The 17,225-nt window shown below is 43.8% G+C and overlaps 1 protein-coding gene across 1 annotated transcript in view; it reads right to left on the reverse strand.

The window, feature by feature from the left end:
* The window catches only part of LOC124595391 (protein yellow-like), a 76,817-nt gene that overhangs the window by 25,229 nt on the left and 34,363 nt on the right, over positions 1-17,225 (reverse strand). The window contains exons 4-5 of the mRNA XM_047134114.1: positions 7,196-7,747; positions 1,015-1,274 (exon numbers count right to left, since the gene is read on the reverse strand). Coding sequence (XP_046990070.1) covers positions 1,015-1,274; positions 7,196-7,747 — 812 coding nt within the window. The remainder of the gene's footprint in view (positions 1-1,014; positions 1,275-7,195; positions 7,748-17,225) is intronic.

The raw sequence follows: 17,225 nt of genomic DNA on the forward strand, positions 1-17,225 counted from the left end.
AACATTGCGAGGTTGTGCAGGGTGTCCGAAAAGTCTTTCCCTGATTACATAAACTGATAACTCAGGCTAGAAGCAAGATACAAATGTGAAACTGGTGTCTAATTGTTTACAGACTATCAAAGTTTATTTCAAACATAAGTAAACTTTCACATGAGCACCCTTGGTAGCACGTAGCACGTCTAGGCAATATTCAATTTCCCTCCACACATTAGCCAACATCACTGGAGGGATCGATTCAACGACTGTGGTTATCCGTTGCCGCAGGGTTTCGAGATCTGGTACACGTGTTCGGTAGACCTCGTCCTTGACATAACCCCATAAAAAGAAGTCTAATGGGGTTATGTCAGCAGGAGAGCGTGGAGGCCAAACCGTTGGCCCATCACGACCAATCCATCGCCCAGGAAAGGTCATATCGGGATAGACACGGATCGTCCAAACCCCAATGAGGCGGTGCACCGTCTTGCTGAAACAAGACATCGGGGTGATACTGAAGCAGCTGAGGAACAGCATACAGTTGCAACATGTCCAGATACACTGCAGATCTGATGGTAGCCTCAGCGAAGAAGAATGGCCCGATAATTCGATCGTGCAATAGCGCGCACCAGACATTCACCTTTGGACTGCCTCTGGTGCACTCCATGACCTCGTCAGGGGGTTGTGAATCCCAAATGCGTACATTATGGCGATTCACTACTCCACTGAGAAAAAAGGTCGCTCCGTCGGAAAAGGCAATTCGTCTGAGATAACCATCATCGTCCTCAATACGTGATAGCATTTCGACCGCAAAGTCATATCGGCGTGTACTGTCATTGGGCAACAATGGAAGTGGAAGGTTACTGATGTGTGAAAAAAACTTTGATAGTTTGTAAACAATTAGACACCAGTTTCATATTTGTATCTTACTTCTAGCCTGAGTTATCAATTTACGTAGTCAGGGAAAGACTTTTCGGACACCCTGTATAACATTGCAGATTCTCAGGAGGCAAGGATGGCGCTTTGCTGCGGGCGACGCACCTGTAGTTGATCTCCGAGTTGTCGATGGTGCCCGTCATGTGCTTCTGGAAGCGGCAGGTGAGCACCCAGAGGTGGCTGCGGCCCTTGCTGTCCTGGATGACCTTGACACCGCTGGCGAACTGCAGGTTGTCTGCGTCGCGGTCCAGCTCGACGATGTTCCGGCCGCCGTAGCTGGAGCGCGAGTTCCAGCAGTTGAGCGTGTTCCGCGGCAGCACGCTGAAGAACATGACGCCGTCCACGTCCATCGCCTCGGCCGCCGTCTGCCGACAAAGAGAGCGGTGTCCAGTGGGGCACGAGAAACGGACGCGGAACAGGTTTATCCACCGAACCAAACAGATTGGCTTCATCTTTAACCCTTTCGTGAGCTGTGGGAAACATGCTTCCCACTACAAAGAACTCGCTCCTAGTCTCGTGGGATTCACAGTTCCCACCTCTGTACGGTGCTACCACCTAGTGAACAGTATAGGGTACTACTTCCAAACGGAAGTTCCCGCCGTTTTTGCTGTACCTTCGCGCAGAGGCATTGTATAGCTGAGTGTTGCTCTGTAGAGGAGCCTTTCAGTGCTGTTTGCGTGACATTTTGCGATTTTTTTCCTCAAACATACAGTATAAGGTAAATACTTTTGATTTACCTAAATTTATGAAGGAAGACGTAAAATTGGAACGAGGAGAATTCCAGTTTGAAACAAATGGAGCCATTTCTGCAGTAAAATGGATGGATAACCGTCCAGTCAATTTCCTGTCCTAAATTCATGACCCATGAGAAACAGCCACAGAGAAAAGGAAAAACAAGGATGGTACTAGTACAGAGATTTCTCGTTCTGAAGTTGTGGCAGAATACAACAAAATAATTGGTGGTGTCGATACGTTTGATCAATTACGAGAAAGGTAAAATTGGAACGATGAGAATTCCAGTTTGAAACAAATGGAGCCATTTCTGCAGTAAAATGGATGGATAACCGTCCAGTCAATTTCCTGTCCTAAATTCATGACCCATGAGAAACAGCCACAGAGAAAAGGAAAAACAAGGATGGTACTAGTACAGAGATTTCTCGTTCTGAAGTTGTGGCAGAATACAACAAAATAATTGGTGGTGTCGATACGTTTGATCAATTACGAGAAAGGTAAAATTGGAACGATGAGAATTCCAGTTTGAAACAAATGGAGCCATTTCTGCAGTAAAATGGATGGATAACCGTCCAGTCAATTTCCTGTCCTAAATTCATGACCCATGAGAAACAGCCACAGAGAAAAGGAAAAACAAGGATGGTACTAGTCAGAGATTTCTCGTTCTGAAGTTGTGGCAGAATACAACAAAATAATTGGTGGTGTCGATACGTTTGATCAATTACGAGAAAGGTATGCTGTTCGCAGACGTTCTGTAAAATGGTGGCACAGAATATTTTATTTCCTGGTGGACGTTGCTGCAGTGAACAGTTTTATCCCGTGGAAAATAAGGAAAAGAGAAAGTGGGCAGCATGATCAGCTCACGTACAGGATCCATCTAGCCAGAAAACTGATCGCAGGCTTCTCATCCCAAAAAAGGCCTGGACAAAAACCTGTCCTTCTGACAAAAAGGGGTAAAGTACCTGAAGATTTTCGTCCTGTGGCTGTAGGGGAGCATCAACCCATTTTAGGAGAAACCTACTGGACGTGCCGTCATTGTAGTACCAAAGCTACGCAAAAGAGCACTCGCCGTGTTTGCACATATTGTCAAATACCACTTTGCATAGTCCCGTGTTTCAGAAAATTTCATGGCACGTAATTGTGAAAAATCATTGTAACAAGAGAAGTAAATTTATCAAATAAATATGACGTATATTGAAAAAGTTGTTTTTGTCATTTAACTCCAAGGAAGGGCAGTGGGAAGAATACTTCCCACCTTGTTGTGTGACCTCACTTTCACAGTTGGAGCAAATGTCATATTCTGTATGATAAATATACCTATCTGTTTACTACTATCTGCTCTCCATTCATTAAAAAAAAACTGCTCAATAATTTTGCCCACGAAATGGTTAAGAGTTTACTCTGTTGCTCCTGCAACGCTTCTCACGAGAAACCTGTTCTGCTGAGAGCTTTCGGTACTTCCATGTTTCATGACCTAGTAAAATTTCTTATGTGAAGTGCTTCCCTGATGGATTCGTAACCGCAACGTGGAATCGAGTCCGGCGCCCGATACGGTTTAGCGTATAGAATTCCTTTACAAATTGCACTCGCAAGGCTTCCTGGGCTCGGTCGGTAACAAAGTTACCTCTCCAGACGAGGCCCGGCCAAGTAGAGCTCGGCTAGCGCGAGCGCTTCGGCCCTGCCCCCACCTAGTGCTCTGAGCGCAGCGGCGGGCAGAGCTGAAGGGCGAGGAGCAGCAGCAGTAAGAAAGCTGCGGCAGGACGCCGCTAGAGCGGGGCGGTCTGATCGTCACTGTTAGCGAACAATACGAGTTGTACGAATGCGTGGTGTCTGTTCTTTTGGAAAAGTCCGAAAGAAGAGAGAGCACGCATTTATAGAAGGTGATTATTTTCCACTGTGTACGAACTCGAGGGACTGGTCGATGAGAGGACACCCGAACAAAAACGGTCTAATGAACTTATGTCTGGGAATGCATGGTTTTGGGACCAGTCTTCCTTCCACGTCGCCTAAAAGATCGAAACTATCGGCATTTCTTGCGGGTGACTTTCCCTCCCTTGCTGGAAGACGTGCCGTTCATATTTCGAAGCATATTAGACCGCAGTCTCTGTAACAATGTGTGTTTGAATAAATGGTTCATAGACTTTACCAAAGCTTTTGACCTACTCGAAAGGGATCTCATAGTCCGAAAACTGGAAAGCAAAATGGGAGAAGGTAGCGTATGGGCAAGAATAATCAAGTCAGTCCTCGAACACAACTTAATCACAGTATCAGACAACCTCTCTTTCTCGAACCTCATTCTGCAATCGAACGGAGTCTTACAGGGTGACCCAATGAGCCCTTTGCTGTACCTTCTTGCCACTGAAGAAGTACTGCGAATTGGAGAAAATGAAGAAGATGTATACATATATGCATACGCTGACGACGTAGCCGTAGGTTACAAACAGATATACAGAAGCTGCAGAAAATCATTGAGAAAATACACAAATGGTGCAGTGAACACAAATTACACATAAACATAACAAAGACAGAAATAGTGATTTTCAGAAAAGGAGGCAAAACGCCCAAGAATGCGGAAATCAACATCAAAGAACAAAATATAAAAATCTCATCAGACTTTAAATACCTAGGGGCGACATTGCAACCAACAGCCAAATGCTTCACGAAACATACAACAGAACGTGCAGCCCATGCAATAACAGCAATGCAGGACATCAAAAACATCTGCCTACTCAGTTTAGAAACGGCAATGAAATTATTCAACGCAAAAATCTTACCTATCCTGTCCTATGAGATGGAGGTTATATGGGACCACCTGACAGAAAAAAATCTAGAAACCCTAGAAAAGGTAAAATCGACTTATCTAAAAAGAGCACTGGGTCTCTCAAAAACAAAAAGACCTAGACTAGCGAGAGAGACATTCCTAATTGAAGACATCAAACTTTGATATATGATGCCACACACCAGAGCTTTCAGAAATCAACTGAAGATCATGGAGGACAAACGAGAAAAAGTATGGCCGGAGTTCTATGACACCGAAGCAATGACGAACTGCTCATGGACAGCACCGAACTTCGAACTGCTACATGTCGTAACTAGATTTTCTATTCACGGCTTTCATCATCTAATTTGCAGAAACAAAACTTATCACGACTCACCCACAACATGTGTGTGTGAACTGTGTAACGAAGCCTGTGAACGATATCACATAGAACTGTGCAGTAAAAGAGTGAAATCTATAAATGAATTTGCAATAATGTAAATGTAAATGTAAAATGTTAAGCAAAGTAACTGTATGTGGCTATTTGGCTGCAATTTTATTAAATAAATTGAATAAATGGTCTGTAACATGGAAACGCATTTTCGGGGACACGAACATTAGACCTTTTTTGTTCCGTATCCTCTCATCAATCAGTTCCTATAGTTTACACACGGTCGAAAAAATCACCGTGTATAACTGATTCACCTCGACAGGCAATGGATCCACAGCCTTCAGTTGTCAGTCAGATGCACATGAACCTAAAATGGGCCATTTTGGAGGAAATGCATGCTGACTGCAGGCCGGGATCGTGCCGAGGTAGTCCTCGAATCTGCGTTAAAAATTGTGTCAAGGTGACACAATGCTTAACGCAAGTGTCTAGTAAGTTGGAGATCACGAGTTCGAGTCCCAGCATGGCACGCATTTTCGCTCGTCGCCGCCAGTTCCACATAAAGTCTTGATGCAGTGATTTCATTAATTCCTTTCCTTTTGTCTCTCACCTCTCCATATTCAGTTTGCACAATAAACACCCATTGTGTTAAATTTTATTTATTTATTTATTTTTTAATCTTACACATCTAGTTCTATAGGACCAAACTGAGCAGCGTCCCGTGGTCATGGAACGTGTCAGTACATGAAATTACAGCAGAAAACTAATAAGATATAAAATAAAATGTTTATGAGTCCTAAAAAGACAACAAGCTATAAGTTTATATAAACGCAGTCAACAAAATAACATAGGAATCAGCTTAATTTTTCAAGGACCTCCTCGGCAGAATGGAAGGAGAGACCTAGGAGGAAACTCTCCAGTTTCGATTTGAAAGCACGTGTGGATTACTGACAAGATTTTTGAATTCTGGTGGTAGCTTACTGAAAATGGATGCAGCAGAATACTGCACGCCTTTCTACACAAGAGTGAATGAAGTGCGATCCAAATGCAGATTGGATTTCTACCTAATATTAACTGAGCGAAAGCTGATAATTCTTGGTAAGAAGATGAAATTGTTAACAAGAAAAGACATCAAAGAATATATATATATATATATATATATATATATATATATATATATATATATTGTTGTGGCTTGGCAAGACAGCCAAGCCACTATGAGGAAGCCGATAGGCACGCGTTTAAGCTCACGCTGGTTGGAACAGGACAAGGCAATGAGACTTCAGAAAAAGGAGGTAACTGGTAGAATAGTTAACTTTAATCCATAATTGGTGAACATCGCTCCTGACGGTACAATGTTTACGGCATTAATAGTAACTGGTAATGGCGCCTTGCTAGCTCGTAGCAAATGACGTAGCTGAAGGCTATGCTAACTATCGTCTCGGCAAATGAGAGCGTAGTTTGTCAATGAACCATCGCTAGCAAAGTCGGCTGTACAACTGGGGCGAGCGCTAGGAAGTGTCTCTAGACCTGCCGTGTGGCGGCGCTCGGTCTGCAATCACTGATAGTGGCGACACGCGGGTCCGACGTATACTAACGGACCGCGGCCGATTTAAAGGCTACCACCTAGCAAGTGTGGTGTCTGGCGGTGACACCACTATATATATATATATATATATATATATATATATATATATATATATATTTTTTTTTTTTTTTTTTTGAGACAGTAATGTTGTCAGAATATTGAGACTAATCAACGGTGTCGACAAAAGGTTCGCGAACTTACACCACTTACTGCTCGAGCGGAAGTTCAGCAGGTGAGTCATCTGCTAGGGGACAACGATAGTTGATACATCTCCGAAAGCCATTTCTTCCATCTTACGCGAACTGTATTAATTCAGACTCGTAACGGAAGAGATGACAAAGACCCCAACCACAGCTACAGCTATTCACCCAACCAACAAACACTACTATCCTCTCCCTCCTATACTCATCATCATTATCATGATACAACTCAATCACGAAATTACACTATACACGCATCCATTACACTCGCCTACACTCTACGAATATTTATAGAACACAAGTCACATATCCGCAAGGAGGATGCCAGAACCCCCCTTCCGATTAGGCAGCTGAACCCGGCCCGTGGGATATTCCAGTCAATGATACCATATGATATTTCTTTTTTTTTCCAGATGGGATAACCGTTCGTGTTACTTTTGGACACTCTATTCATTACGCCCATCTGACTAATAATGACCTGGCCACCGGTGTACCAATTTCTTGTACCGAAATATTCAGCAGATACTCCTGATCAACCAGCAGAGTTTTACCGATAGAGTTCTGTCTAATCCTGTGGTATGGGCGGAGACTTTTCGAGTGTGCTCCGAGCCGGCGCTCACCTGTCCGGGCCGCGGCTCGCCCAGCAGGAGGAACTCGCGGCTGGCGTGGTTGACGCCGTCCTCGAAGAGCGAGTGGTTGCGCAGCACGGACGTGGCCACGGCGGACTCGCGGTCGGAGGCCATGCTGTGGAAGTAGAGGCGGCGGTCGCCGTCCGCCCCGGGCGGCCCCAGAGCCAGCCCCAGCACGCCGTCCATCAGGTCGAACGAGTCGCCGTTGAGGTCGAAGTGGCCCCACTGCGGGTACGGGTAGAAGTAGTTGGCCGTGACGCGCCACGACCGGCGCCGCTGCTCGTCCAGCACGACCAGCCCGAAGCCCGTCACGTCGGCGGCGTACGCGAAGTTGCTGGTGCACGCCGCGTCGCGCGACTCCACGGCAATGGTGACCAGCAGCGACGAGGCCGTCAGCACGTCGTGCGGGTACTCGTAGCTCAGCGTCTTCTCGCCGCGGTTGTTGAACACCACCACCTTGGTCGGACATATCCGCCTGAAGTCGCTCGTCAAAATGTCGACGAAGCCGGTGTCCAGAATCCATAACCGGCCGCAAGAGTCAACCTGCAACAGCAAGTTACCATACACTGTAAGAAGTATCCCATCAAAGACATCTACCACTGCCGGTAGCACATTTCCACCCGCCCAAATCTACGTCTACATTTATACTCCGCAAGCCACCCAACGGTGTGTGGCGGAGGGCACTTTACGTGCCACTGTCATTACCTCCCTTTCCTGTTCCACCCGCGTATGGTTCGCGGGAAGAACGACTGCCGGAAAGCCTCCGTGCGCGCTCGAATCTCTCTAATTTTACATTCGTGATCTCCTCGGGAGATATAAGTTGTAAGTAGGCTGTTTAGGTTCTTATATTGGTAACGCCACCGCCACGTAGCGCTCTGTATGAAAATTACTGGCTGTACTGTGTGCTGTCTGTGGCTGGGTGGCATTGTTGTAATGTTCGCTATTGTAGTGTTGGACAGTTGGCTGTTAACAGCGCGTAGCGTTGTGCAGTTGGAGGTGAGCCGCCAGCAGTAGTGGATGTGGGGAGAGAGATGGCGGAATTTTGAGAGCGGATGATATGGACGTGTGTCCATCAGAAACAGTACATTTGTAAGAATGGATGTCATGAACTGCTATATATATTATGACTTTTGAACGCTATTAAGGTAAATACATTGCTTGTTCTCTATCAAAATCTTTCATTTGCTAACTATGCCTATCAGTAGTTAGTGCCTTCAGTAGTTAGAATCTTTTATTTAGCTGGCAGTAGTGGCGCTCGCCGTATTGCAGTAGTTCGAGTGACGAAGATTTTTGTGAGGTAAGTGATTTGTGAAAGGTATAGTTTAATGTTAGTCACGGCCATTCTTTTGTAGGGATTATTGAAAGTCAGATTGCGCTGCGCTAAAAATATTGTGTGTCAGTTTAAGCACAGTCATTTATAATTTTTCTAAGAGGACGTTTCAAAGTAGGGGGAAGCAATATATTCGATACCTCATCCAGAAACGCACCTTCTCGAAACCTGGACAGCAAGCTACACCGCGATGCAGAGCGTCTCTCTTGAAGAGTCTGCCACTTGAGTTTTGCTAAACATCTCCGTAACGCTATCACGTTTACCAAATAACCCTGTGACGAAACGCGCCGCTCTTCTTTGGATCTTGTCTATCTCCTCTGTCAACCCGATCTGGTACGGATCCCACACTGATGAGCAATACTCGAGTATAGGCCGAACGAGTGTTTTGTAAGCCACCTCCTTTGTTGATGGATTGCATTTTCTAAGGACTCTCCCAATTAATCTCAACCTGGCACCCGCCTTACCAGCAATTAATTTTATATGATCATTCCACTTCAGATCGTTCCGTACGCATACTCCCAGATATTTTACAGAAGTAACTGCTACCAGTGTTTATTCCGCTATCATATAATCATACAATAAAGGATCCTTCTTTCTATCTCGAGCCACGAAGTAAAGAAACTAAGAATTTTTTTATAATAGCATACGCGTTACGCAGCAAGTTATTACGACATGACATTCGTTGCAGTAAGGCACGCAGCCGTCTAGTACGGTGGCTGCAGGATGGCTTTTTTTTTTTTTTCCGCTTTGCTCGCAACACCGCCGACGCCGCCCGCCGTGAGAACTGCCTAGCGTAACATTCAGTCAATACGAAGATTCATACGCTCTACGAATCTAAATAATTCATATTAGTTATTATCCGATTTTGTTCAAATTTGGTACAAAGCCTTCCACTAATATAATGGAATGATGCTGCCAAAATTTCAGATTTTTTTAATTATAGTTCTGGAGATAAAGAGAAGTACCTAAAACTAATAAAACCTACTACACATGTTGTTTAAACCCAACTTAGGAACAATAACTTATTAACGATAACTTTCATTGTCATTTGAAGCCATTCCAAAGTTATCAGTGCATAAAAATCAATTAATTAGAATTTTCTTTTTAAAACGTTGAACACTGTGCATTACGTAATACAAAAAACACTCAAAAATATTATTTGATTATATTTTGCCATGTGAGGCATTGAGAATGATTGAGAGAGTCTATGGGGGACATACGTGAAAGTTTAATATTTCATTGTACGCAAAACCTTGTACAAACGAACGGTGGGGAAGTTACGTTGCAATCACGATTCAGGTGACGTATGTCGGTGTGTGCCTGCTTTGATATAAAAGTAGCCAGAATGGAAGTTAGAGGCGGAATAAGTTTATTTATTAGTTTGAAGAGTATTTCACAATTCGTTTATTTTGATTAAACAAAACACAAGAATTTGAAGTTTTGCTGACATAAATTACTATCAAATTAAAGACTGGATAAAGCAAGATTTGCCGCGAGAATGATCTGGAACGAACGTCCTGATTGGTCGTTTCGGGTGTCCGAGCGGTTCTAGGCGCTACAGTCTGGAACCGCGCGACCGCTACGGTCGCAGGTTCGAATCCTGCCTCGGGCATGGATGTGTGTGATGTCCTTAGGTTAGTTAGGTTTAAGTAGTTCTAAGCTCTAGGGGACTGATGACCTCAGAAGTTGAGTCCCATACTGCTCAGAGCCATTTGAACATTTTTGATTGGTCGTTTAGATCAACAGCCAATCAGAGTTAAGCTGTTCCCGCGCGAAAAGAGGAGTGGACATATAGGAGAGTACCTTGAAAGAGTCGCTTGCTAGCCGGCCCACGGATAACACGATGTTAGATCGCTCCTTAAGAACAGTCTGTAAGATTAGTAAATAGTGAGCGACTCGAGTTACGAACATTTTAATGAAAGTTTGCTGCTTCTAAATTAGATAATTTGAGAGATATGCGCGTGTGAACTTTCTGGTCGTAATAACAACTCCGCGTGGTGTGTTTCATGCTCTGTGCGGAATATTTTGGCGAGCATCTCTTACGAAGAAGATCACTGAAACGACCGAATGTTTAACTCGCGAATAGGTGCGTGTGTTGACTGGTATAACGTGAAAATTAGTCCGTTCGGACTTGTTAAAATTCTGGCTGCTTTTCGAGTGAAAACTTGTTGTATAGACAGTGAACTCCTATGGACAATGTTTCACTATATTAAATACCGACTTGGTAGCCATTTCATGTGTTTCAATATGCATAAAAGGCAGAGTTAATCCAATGTTAAACGCTTTTCTGCAAGTAGACTGAAGATCCCGAACGCCCGATTTTTTAATCATGGCCGGCCGGGGTGGCCGAGCGGTTCTAGACGCTACAGTCTGAAACCGCACGACCGCTACGGTCGCAGGTTCGAATCCTGCCTCGGGCTTGGGTGTGTGTGATGTCTTTAGGTTATTTAGGTTCAAGTAGTTCTACGTTCTAGGGGACTGATGACCTCAGATGTCAAGTCCCATAGTGCTCAGAGCAATTTTTTTAATCAGGAACTGACCTTCAACTAGAGTTGTGGGCGTCTGTGTGGTAGGTATTAGGTAGTGGTTTCATCAACGCTGCTTTACACTGTTTAGCACGTATCTGCTACCACAGAGTGAAGGGATACCGGCAAGAAGCCTATCGAGGTAGGTGGACTAAACGACTATAACGTTAAGCGTTAACGAAGACGCGGACGACCGACGCCGCCCCGCCGCAGACACCACGCGAAATCCGCCGCTGTGTTACACATTATATAAAATGAAGGTAGAGGGGGAGAAAGGAAAGCAAAGGGAAGGGACTGTTGATATCAGCTGTCAACCATTGCGCCACCCGGACTGAGTGTTTACCTGCCTCGAGATCACTGGGTGTTTGTGTTGTCCTCGTCATTTCATCGTCATTCATGAAATTGGCAATATTGGACTGAGCAAAGGTTGGGAATTTGTACGGGCGCTGATAACCGCTCAGTTGAGCGCCCCACAAACGAAACATCATCATCACCGTGTTTATCGCAACTGCACGGACGACTTCGGCACGCCTCGGTGGGCAATGAATCATCCACTTACAGTGCGGATGCATAATTGCGCCCGGCTGTCTGCGTCAGTCTCAAAGTAGTGAACATGGAGGACGTGAACAGGGACTGCAGATAAGTTGCGCTGGGGGTGAGTGTGTATCGGCCGACAAGCGTGCAGAGATAGTGCGCGCGAGTATCGTAAACACTGTGTCCGGATGACGCAAATGCTTAGTAAGCAGGAGACCTCGGGTATGAATCACGGTCCGGCACACATTTTCATTCGTTGCCGCTCATGCAGCACAAAGTCCCGGCGCAGCTGACATCAATAATCCCTTCCCCTTCATTTCCTGCCCTCCGTCTACCTTCAATTTACATAATTTTTTCTGTAAAAATATGCAGATACGACCTTATGTGACTTGTAGAGAAGAGCGAGTACATAACATTTTGAATAGGAAACCATGCCCGGAAACGTACCACTTAGAACTAATTAAACCTAACTAACCTAAGGACATCACACACATCCATGCCCGAGGCAGGATTCGAACCTGCGACTATAGCGGTCCCGCGGTTCCAGACTGTAGCGCCTAGAACCGCTTGGTCACTCTGGCCGGCTGTTGTTATTGTGGTCTTCAGTCCAGAGACTGGCTTGATGCAGCTCTCAGTCTTGAGTATCTGATAAAAAAGGAGCTTCATTGCTATTCTTAAACGGGCCGGTGTGGCCGTGCGGTTCTAGGCGCTTCAGTTTGGAACCGCGTGACCGCTTCGGTCGCAGTTTCGAATCCTGCCTCGGGCACGGAGGTGTGTGATGTCCTTAGGTTAGTTAGGTTTAAGTAGTTCTAAATTCTAGGGGACTGATAACCACAGAAGTTAAGTCCCGTAGTGCTCAGAGCCATTTGGACCATTTTTTTGCTATTGTTAGGGTCAACCATTCATTCGAAATGTGGTGCTACAGAAGAATGCTGAAGATTAGATGGGTAGATCACATAACTAATGAGGAAGTATTGAATAGGATTGGGGAGAAGAGAAGTTTGTGGCACAACTTGACCAGAAGACGGGATCAGTTGGTAGGCCATGTTCTGAGGCATCAAGGGATCACCAATTTAGTATTGGAGGGCAGCGTGGAGGGTAAAAATCATAGAGGGAGACCAAGAGGTGAATACACTAAGCAGATTCAGAAGGCTGTAGATTGCAGTAGGTACTGGGAGATGAAGAAGCTTGCACAGGATAGAGTAGCATGGAGAGCTGCATCAAACCAGTCTCAGGACTGAAGGCCACAACAACAACAACATAGGCTCAACCGTCAGTACACTTCTGACATCGAAATATCTTTTTGTTTATGGCAATAATTGAACTTAATGTATGGTGAAGCGACATCTGTAATTGAGAGCAGTAGACGAGAATTAGTTTTGTAACATACATTAAAAGAATACTAGCAGTGAAACTATAATAGTTATTCCTTTTTGTGTAAACAATAACGCTGCGATAAGTCTAATTAGCTGTTACTGAAAGATAAATTGAATAGAGATCTTATAATAAAAATAAACCATGTACACATACAGTGTCCACCTACGACCTCACACCCTACGGTAGTTCGCGCAGTATATATGTACAGGTACTTAGGTGATTACCTCGACCAGACCACTTGCGTTATTTAGTGTAAACTAATAACCACAGGGCAAAGCCATTTTTAATTCCCACCTAATATGGTCGAAATAAAATAGCCTTCTTGTGACTGTTGTGGGATATGGTTCCCATGTAAGGGTCAAAAGGTTCTGTTTAGTCAAGCCTTCCGCAGTAGTGAAGCAGTGATATGAATCAGGTGATACGTAATGATGAGATGTAATGGAGAATGTACTGCAACACTGACACATGGTCTCCAAATGGTTCAAATGGCTCTGAGGACTGTGGGACTTAACATATGAGGTCATCAGTCCCTTAGAACTTAGAACTACTTAAACCTAACTAATCTAAGGACATCGTACACATTCATACCCGAGGTAGGATTCGAGCCTGCGACCGTAGCGCCTAGAATCGCTCGGCCACAACGGCCGACCAGATGGTCTTCTAGCTGTAATTGGAGTGTGTTGGGTTGGGGTTGTTTTCGGAAGGAGACCAGACAGCGAGGTCATCGGTCTCATCTGATTAGGGATGGATGGGGAAGGAAGTCGGCCGTGCCCTTTCAAAGGAACCATCCCAGCATTTGCCTGGAGCGATTTAGGGAAATCACGGAAAACCTAAATCAGGATGGCCGGACGCGGGATTGAACCGTCGTCCTCCCGAATACGAGTCCAGTGTCTAACCACTGCGCCACCTCGCTCGGTTGGAGTGTGTCCATTGGACTTCATAGTGGGTAGCGTTTGACAGAAAATCGCTGAAATAATGAACAGGAAAGAAGAAAATTGACATTCGAATCAGGAAGAGTAGTCTCTAGTGTTTTACAAAACTCAAAAAAGAGGCTGCAGTTGAAGTATCTGTAACCAACATATGAATTAGTATATTTTTTCCACTGATCATGGGCCGTACCCGCGTAGTTGCAACAGACAGGACTACGGCGTTGAACTGATTACCGGGTATGGCTATGAAGAAAGGGAGGGAACATCTGAATGCGTGATCTTTGAGTATCTAACATTTGTACAAGTTGGCTGACTCATGTGTCAGGCATCTGTTAACCACTCAGAATATAAATAATATACGTAGCACACCATGACAGGCATAAATATTTGCTAAATTCTTTGAGACCACAACTGCCATGGTTCAGCAACAGTATCCTAGAACTCAATACTATGATTTCAAAAGTAAAGTCGAAAACGCAATGCTCTTAGGCATTGTGCATTCCGGGAAGGATTACTGCAAAAAGTCCAAGACTATAAATTTTAAGAAGGGTGAGGTAACATAGCACTTCTTCAGACAAACATGTCGTCAAATTACCACGACAAGAAAATAAAAGAAATTACAACTCACCACAGTCCTAACCTGCCTTCGTTTTTCGCACGTGCCATTTGTGAATGGAACAGAAAAGAGGGAAAATGGTGTTGGAACCCAAAATTCCATATGCCATACACCACAAAGTGTCTTGAGTAGTACTAATGTAGTTGTAGAATACCTAGGGATATTTTATTTTTGGTCTTGGAGGTGTCAGAACGATGTTAATTGTTACGGAATACGTTTTGTACATCGATGAGACAAAACATTATGAATACCTGCTTAATAGCTTGTTTGTCCGTCTTTGGAACGAAATACACCACTGACTCTGCGTATCAGATATCCGACTTTTGTTGGTAGGTTCGTGGAGGTATGTGGCGTTGGATATCTACGCACAGGTCACGTAATTCGCCTAAATAACGGGCCGCTGATCTGCGTATGCGGTGATGGTGCCCAGTAGCGACCCAGATAGGTTCCATAGGATTTACATAAGGCGAATTTCATCGCCGGGACATCGACGTGAGTTTACTACAATGCTCCTCAAACCACTACAGCACGATTCTGACTCGGAGACACGGACACTTCTACTGACGAAAGATAAAATCGCCGTTGGGGAAGATATCCAGTATAAAGGGATGTAGATGGTTCGCAGCTATCGGCGTGTCTTCAGTTACTACAACAGGTCCCACAAAAGCGCAGGAGAATGTTTCCCACAGCATAATACTGCACGCTTGGAGACGACCATCGACCTAGTGTAGCAAAAATGTGATCCAGCCGAAGAGCCGACACGTTTCCATTGATCGACGGTCGAATCTCGATGGGCCCGTGCCATCACATTCCTGCAACTGGTGTACCTAGCCCTCTTTATTGCGCTCAAGTCTAATTTTTGTGGTTGGTAAATGTAATTACATAAATCAGTTTTTCTTGCTGGAACGTGTAGTAAAGCTATCACCATGTAAATGAGTGTGACAATTTTACCACTACAAGTTTTGGGTGAAAGACTTTATTGTTTTTTTTAGATGTAAAAAACATAAATAAATAAATAACTCGCAACTGCTACGTGGAAAGATTACGGAAATTTCTCTCATAGTTGAAACAGATATCTATATATCCAAACACTATGTCTTTCCCCGTAAAACGTCTTCGTTAATAATTCTAGAGCACTACAGGATAGAAAAATCTAAGGAAGAAAAAGTTTATATGTGTGAGAACATCGTCTTGGAGTTCCGTATTATTCATCTGTAACGTCACCGTTGGTTACAACTCAAGCCAACTATTCTGTGGCTGTTACATCTACTGATATTTTCATAGGCTCAGTTTGCATGAAATCTGTTGTAAATACAGTATTGATCTGTTTTTGTTACTGATGCTGCGGCATAGAAGAGACAATCACTCCGAATGTCATGCGTGTTCGTTGCCCTATCTTAGGTGACAAATGAAATTTAATCTCATTTTTATGCGACCAGCTCCGCATTCTGCACCTAATAGTATGAAATATAGTGTCGTTACATTGAGAAAAAAATCTCTGAAGAGGCTGTACCATGAAAAATTTCAGAATTCTGCTGAGAAACTACATCTCTGTTGTGAAATAATATGGAACAAATAATTTCATTTATAAATATGAAGTGAATTCTTTTATTTTAAATTGTCAAAAATTTCATACTTTCAATTCAGTACAGTAAATTTGATGTTTGGAGCAAGATAACAGTGGAAACAATATTTAGAAACGGAAACAGTGTCGCATCTAAAGTGTGGAAATATTTTTATTTTGATGCTGCATTTGAATCTCAAATTATACGAGAAGAAACCGATTTAAATTTTAAATTAACGGTTATGGAAACAAGAAGATGGTGGAAATATAATGCTGCTGGTGAACGTAAAGCATAATTTTGATGCTTCTTATAAGCATTGAGTTGTAATCTAGAAACAAGCTCAATCAATCCTGAACCAAACAGTTCAACGTTAAAGCGCAATATCTATCGCAACCGGCTGATAGTAAAAATGAATACTCCCATATTGTGCGCATAAAAATCTAGCTATTTGAATGTTAATGCTGTATAAATACCTTTTTTTCAGTTGTGACAGCAGTTAGCGAAACAGACAGGGAGACGCTCCCACTCACTCAGACACCTATTACTATGTCGCACATCCCATAACTCTGAGTTATGACCTCTACACGTTTCGTTCTGTGATGTGCTGTAATACGGTGACCAGGCAGGATACATTGCTTCTGATTTAGCTGTGAGGAACGCTTTACTCACGTGCAGAGCGGTCTATGATGACAGCTTCTCTCGCCTGATCTCCCCGATTCCGTCGAATAGGAATAAAAATAACGCAGTAGGCAGATACTCCAGATCTAAGATTAATCCATCGCTGAGTGGATTTACTTAAATGTATTTGCTGAAGATTACATAACGTCACCAAACGCTTCTTGCACTGCCTCACAAACCTTCCGTGGCGTCAACCAACGAGCTTATGAAAGCTATCGGCCTTTATGTCCGCTTACGTGTCTAAATTTGCGCATTCCTTCACGTAGCGCACGCACTCCGCAAGGTCGTTTCGCCGCAGCTTATACTAACTGCATATCCAGCCGTAGTTACACCACAGTTAAACTCGTAACTGATGAGATTTGCCCTTATGAAAACGAGAGTGTTTAATAGACTAAATGTACGAGATGTCGTACTCAGACTGGTTCTGAAGAAAGTACTTTAAAAAGTCGAAACAAAATAAATCCATA

Source organism: Schistocerca americana, chromosome 2 (genome assembly GCF_021461395.2).
Source record: "Schistocerca americana isolate TAMUIC-IGC-003095 chromosome 2, iqSchAmer2.1, whole genome shotgun sequence".
In the NCBI taxonomy this organism is placed as follows: domain Eukaryota; kingdom Metazoa; phylum Arthropoda; class Insecta; order Orthoptera; family Acrididae; genus Schistocerca; species Schistocerca americana.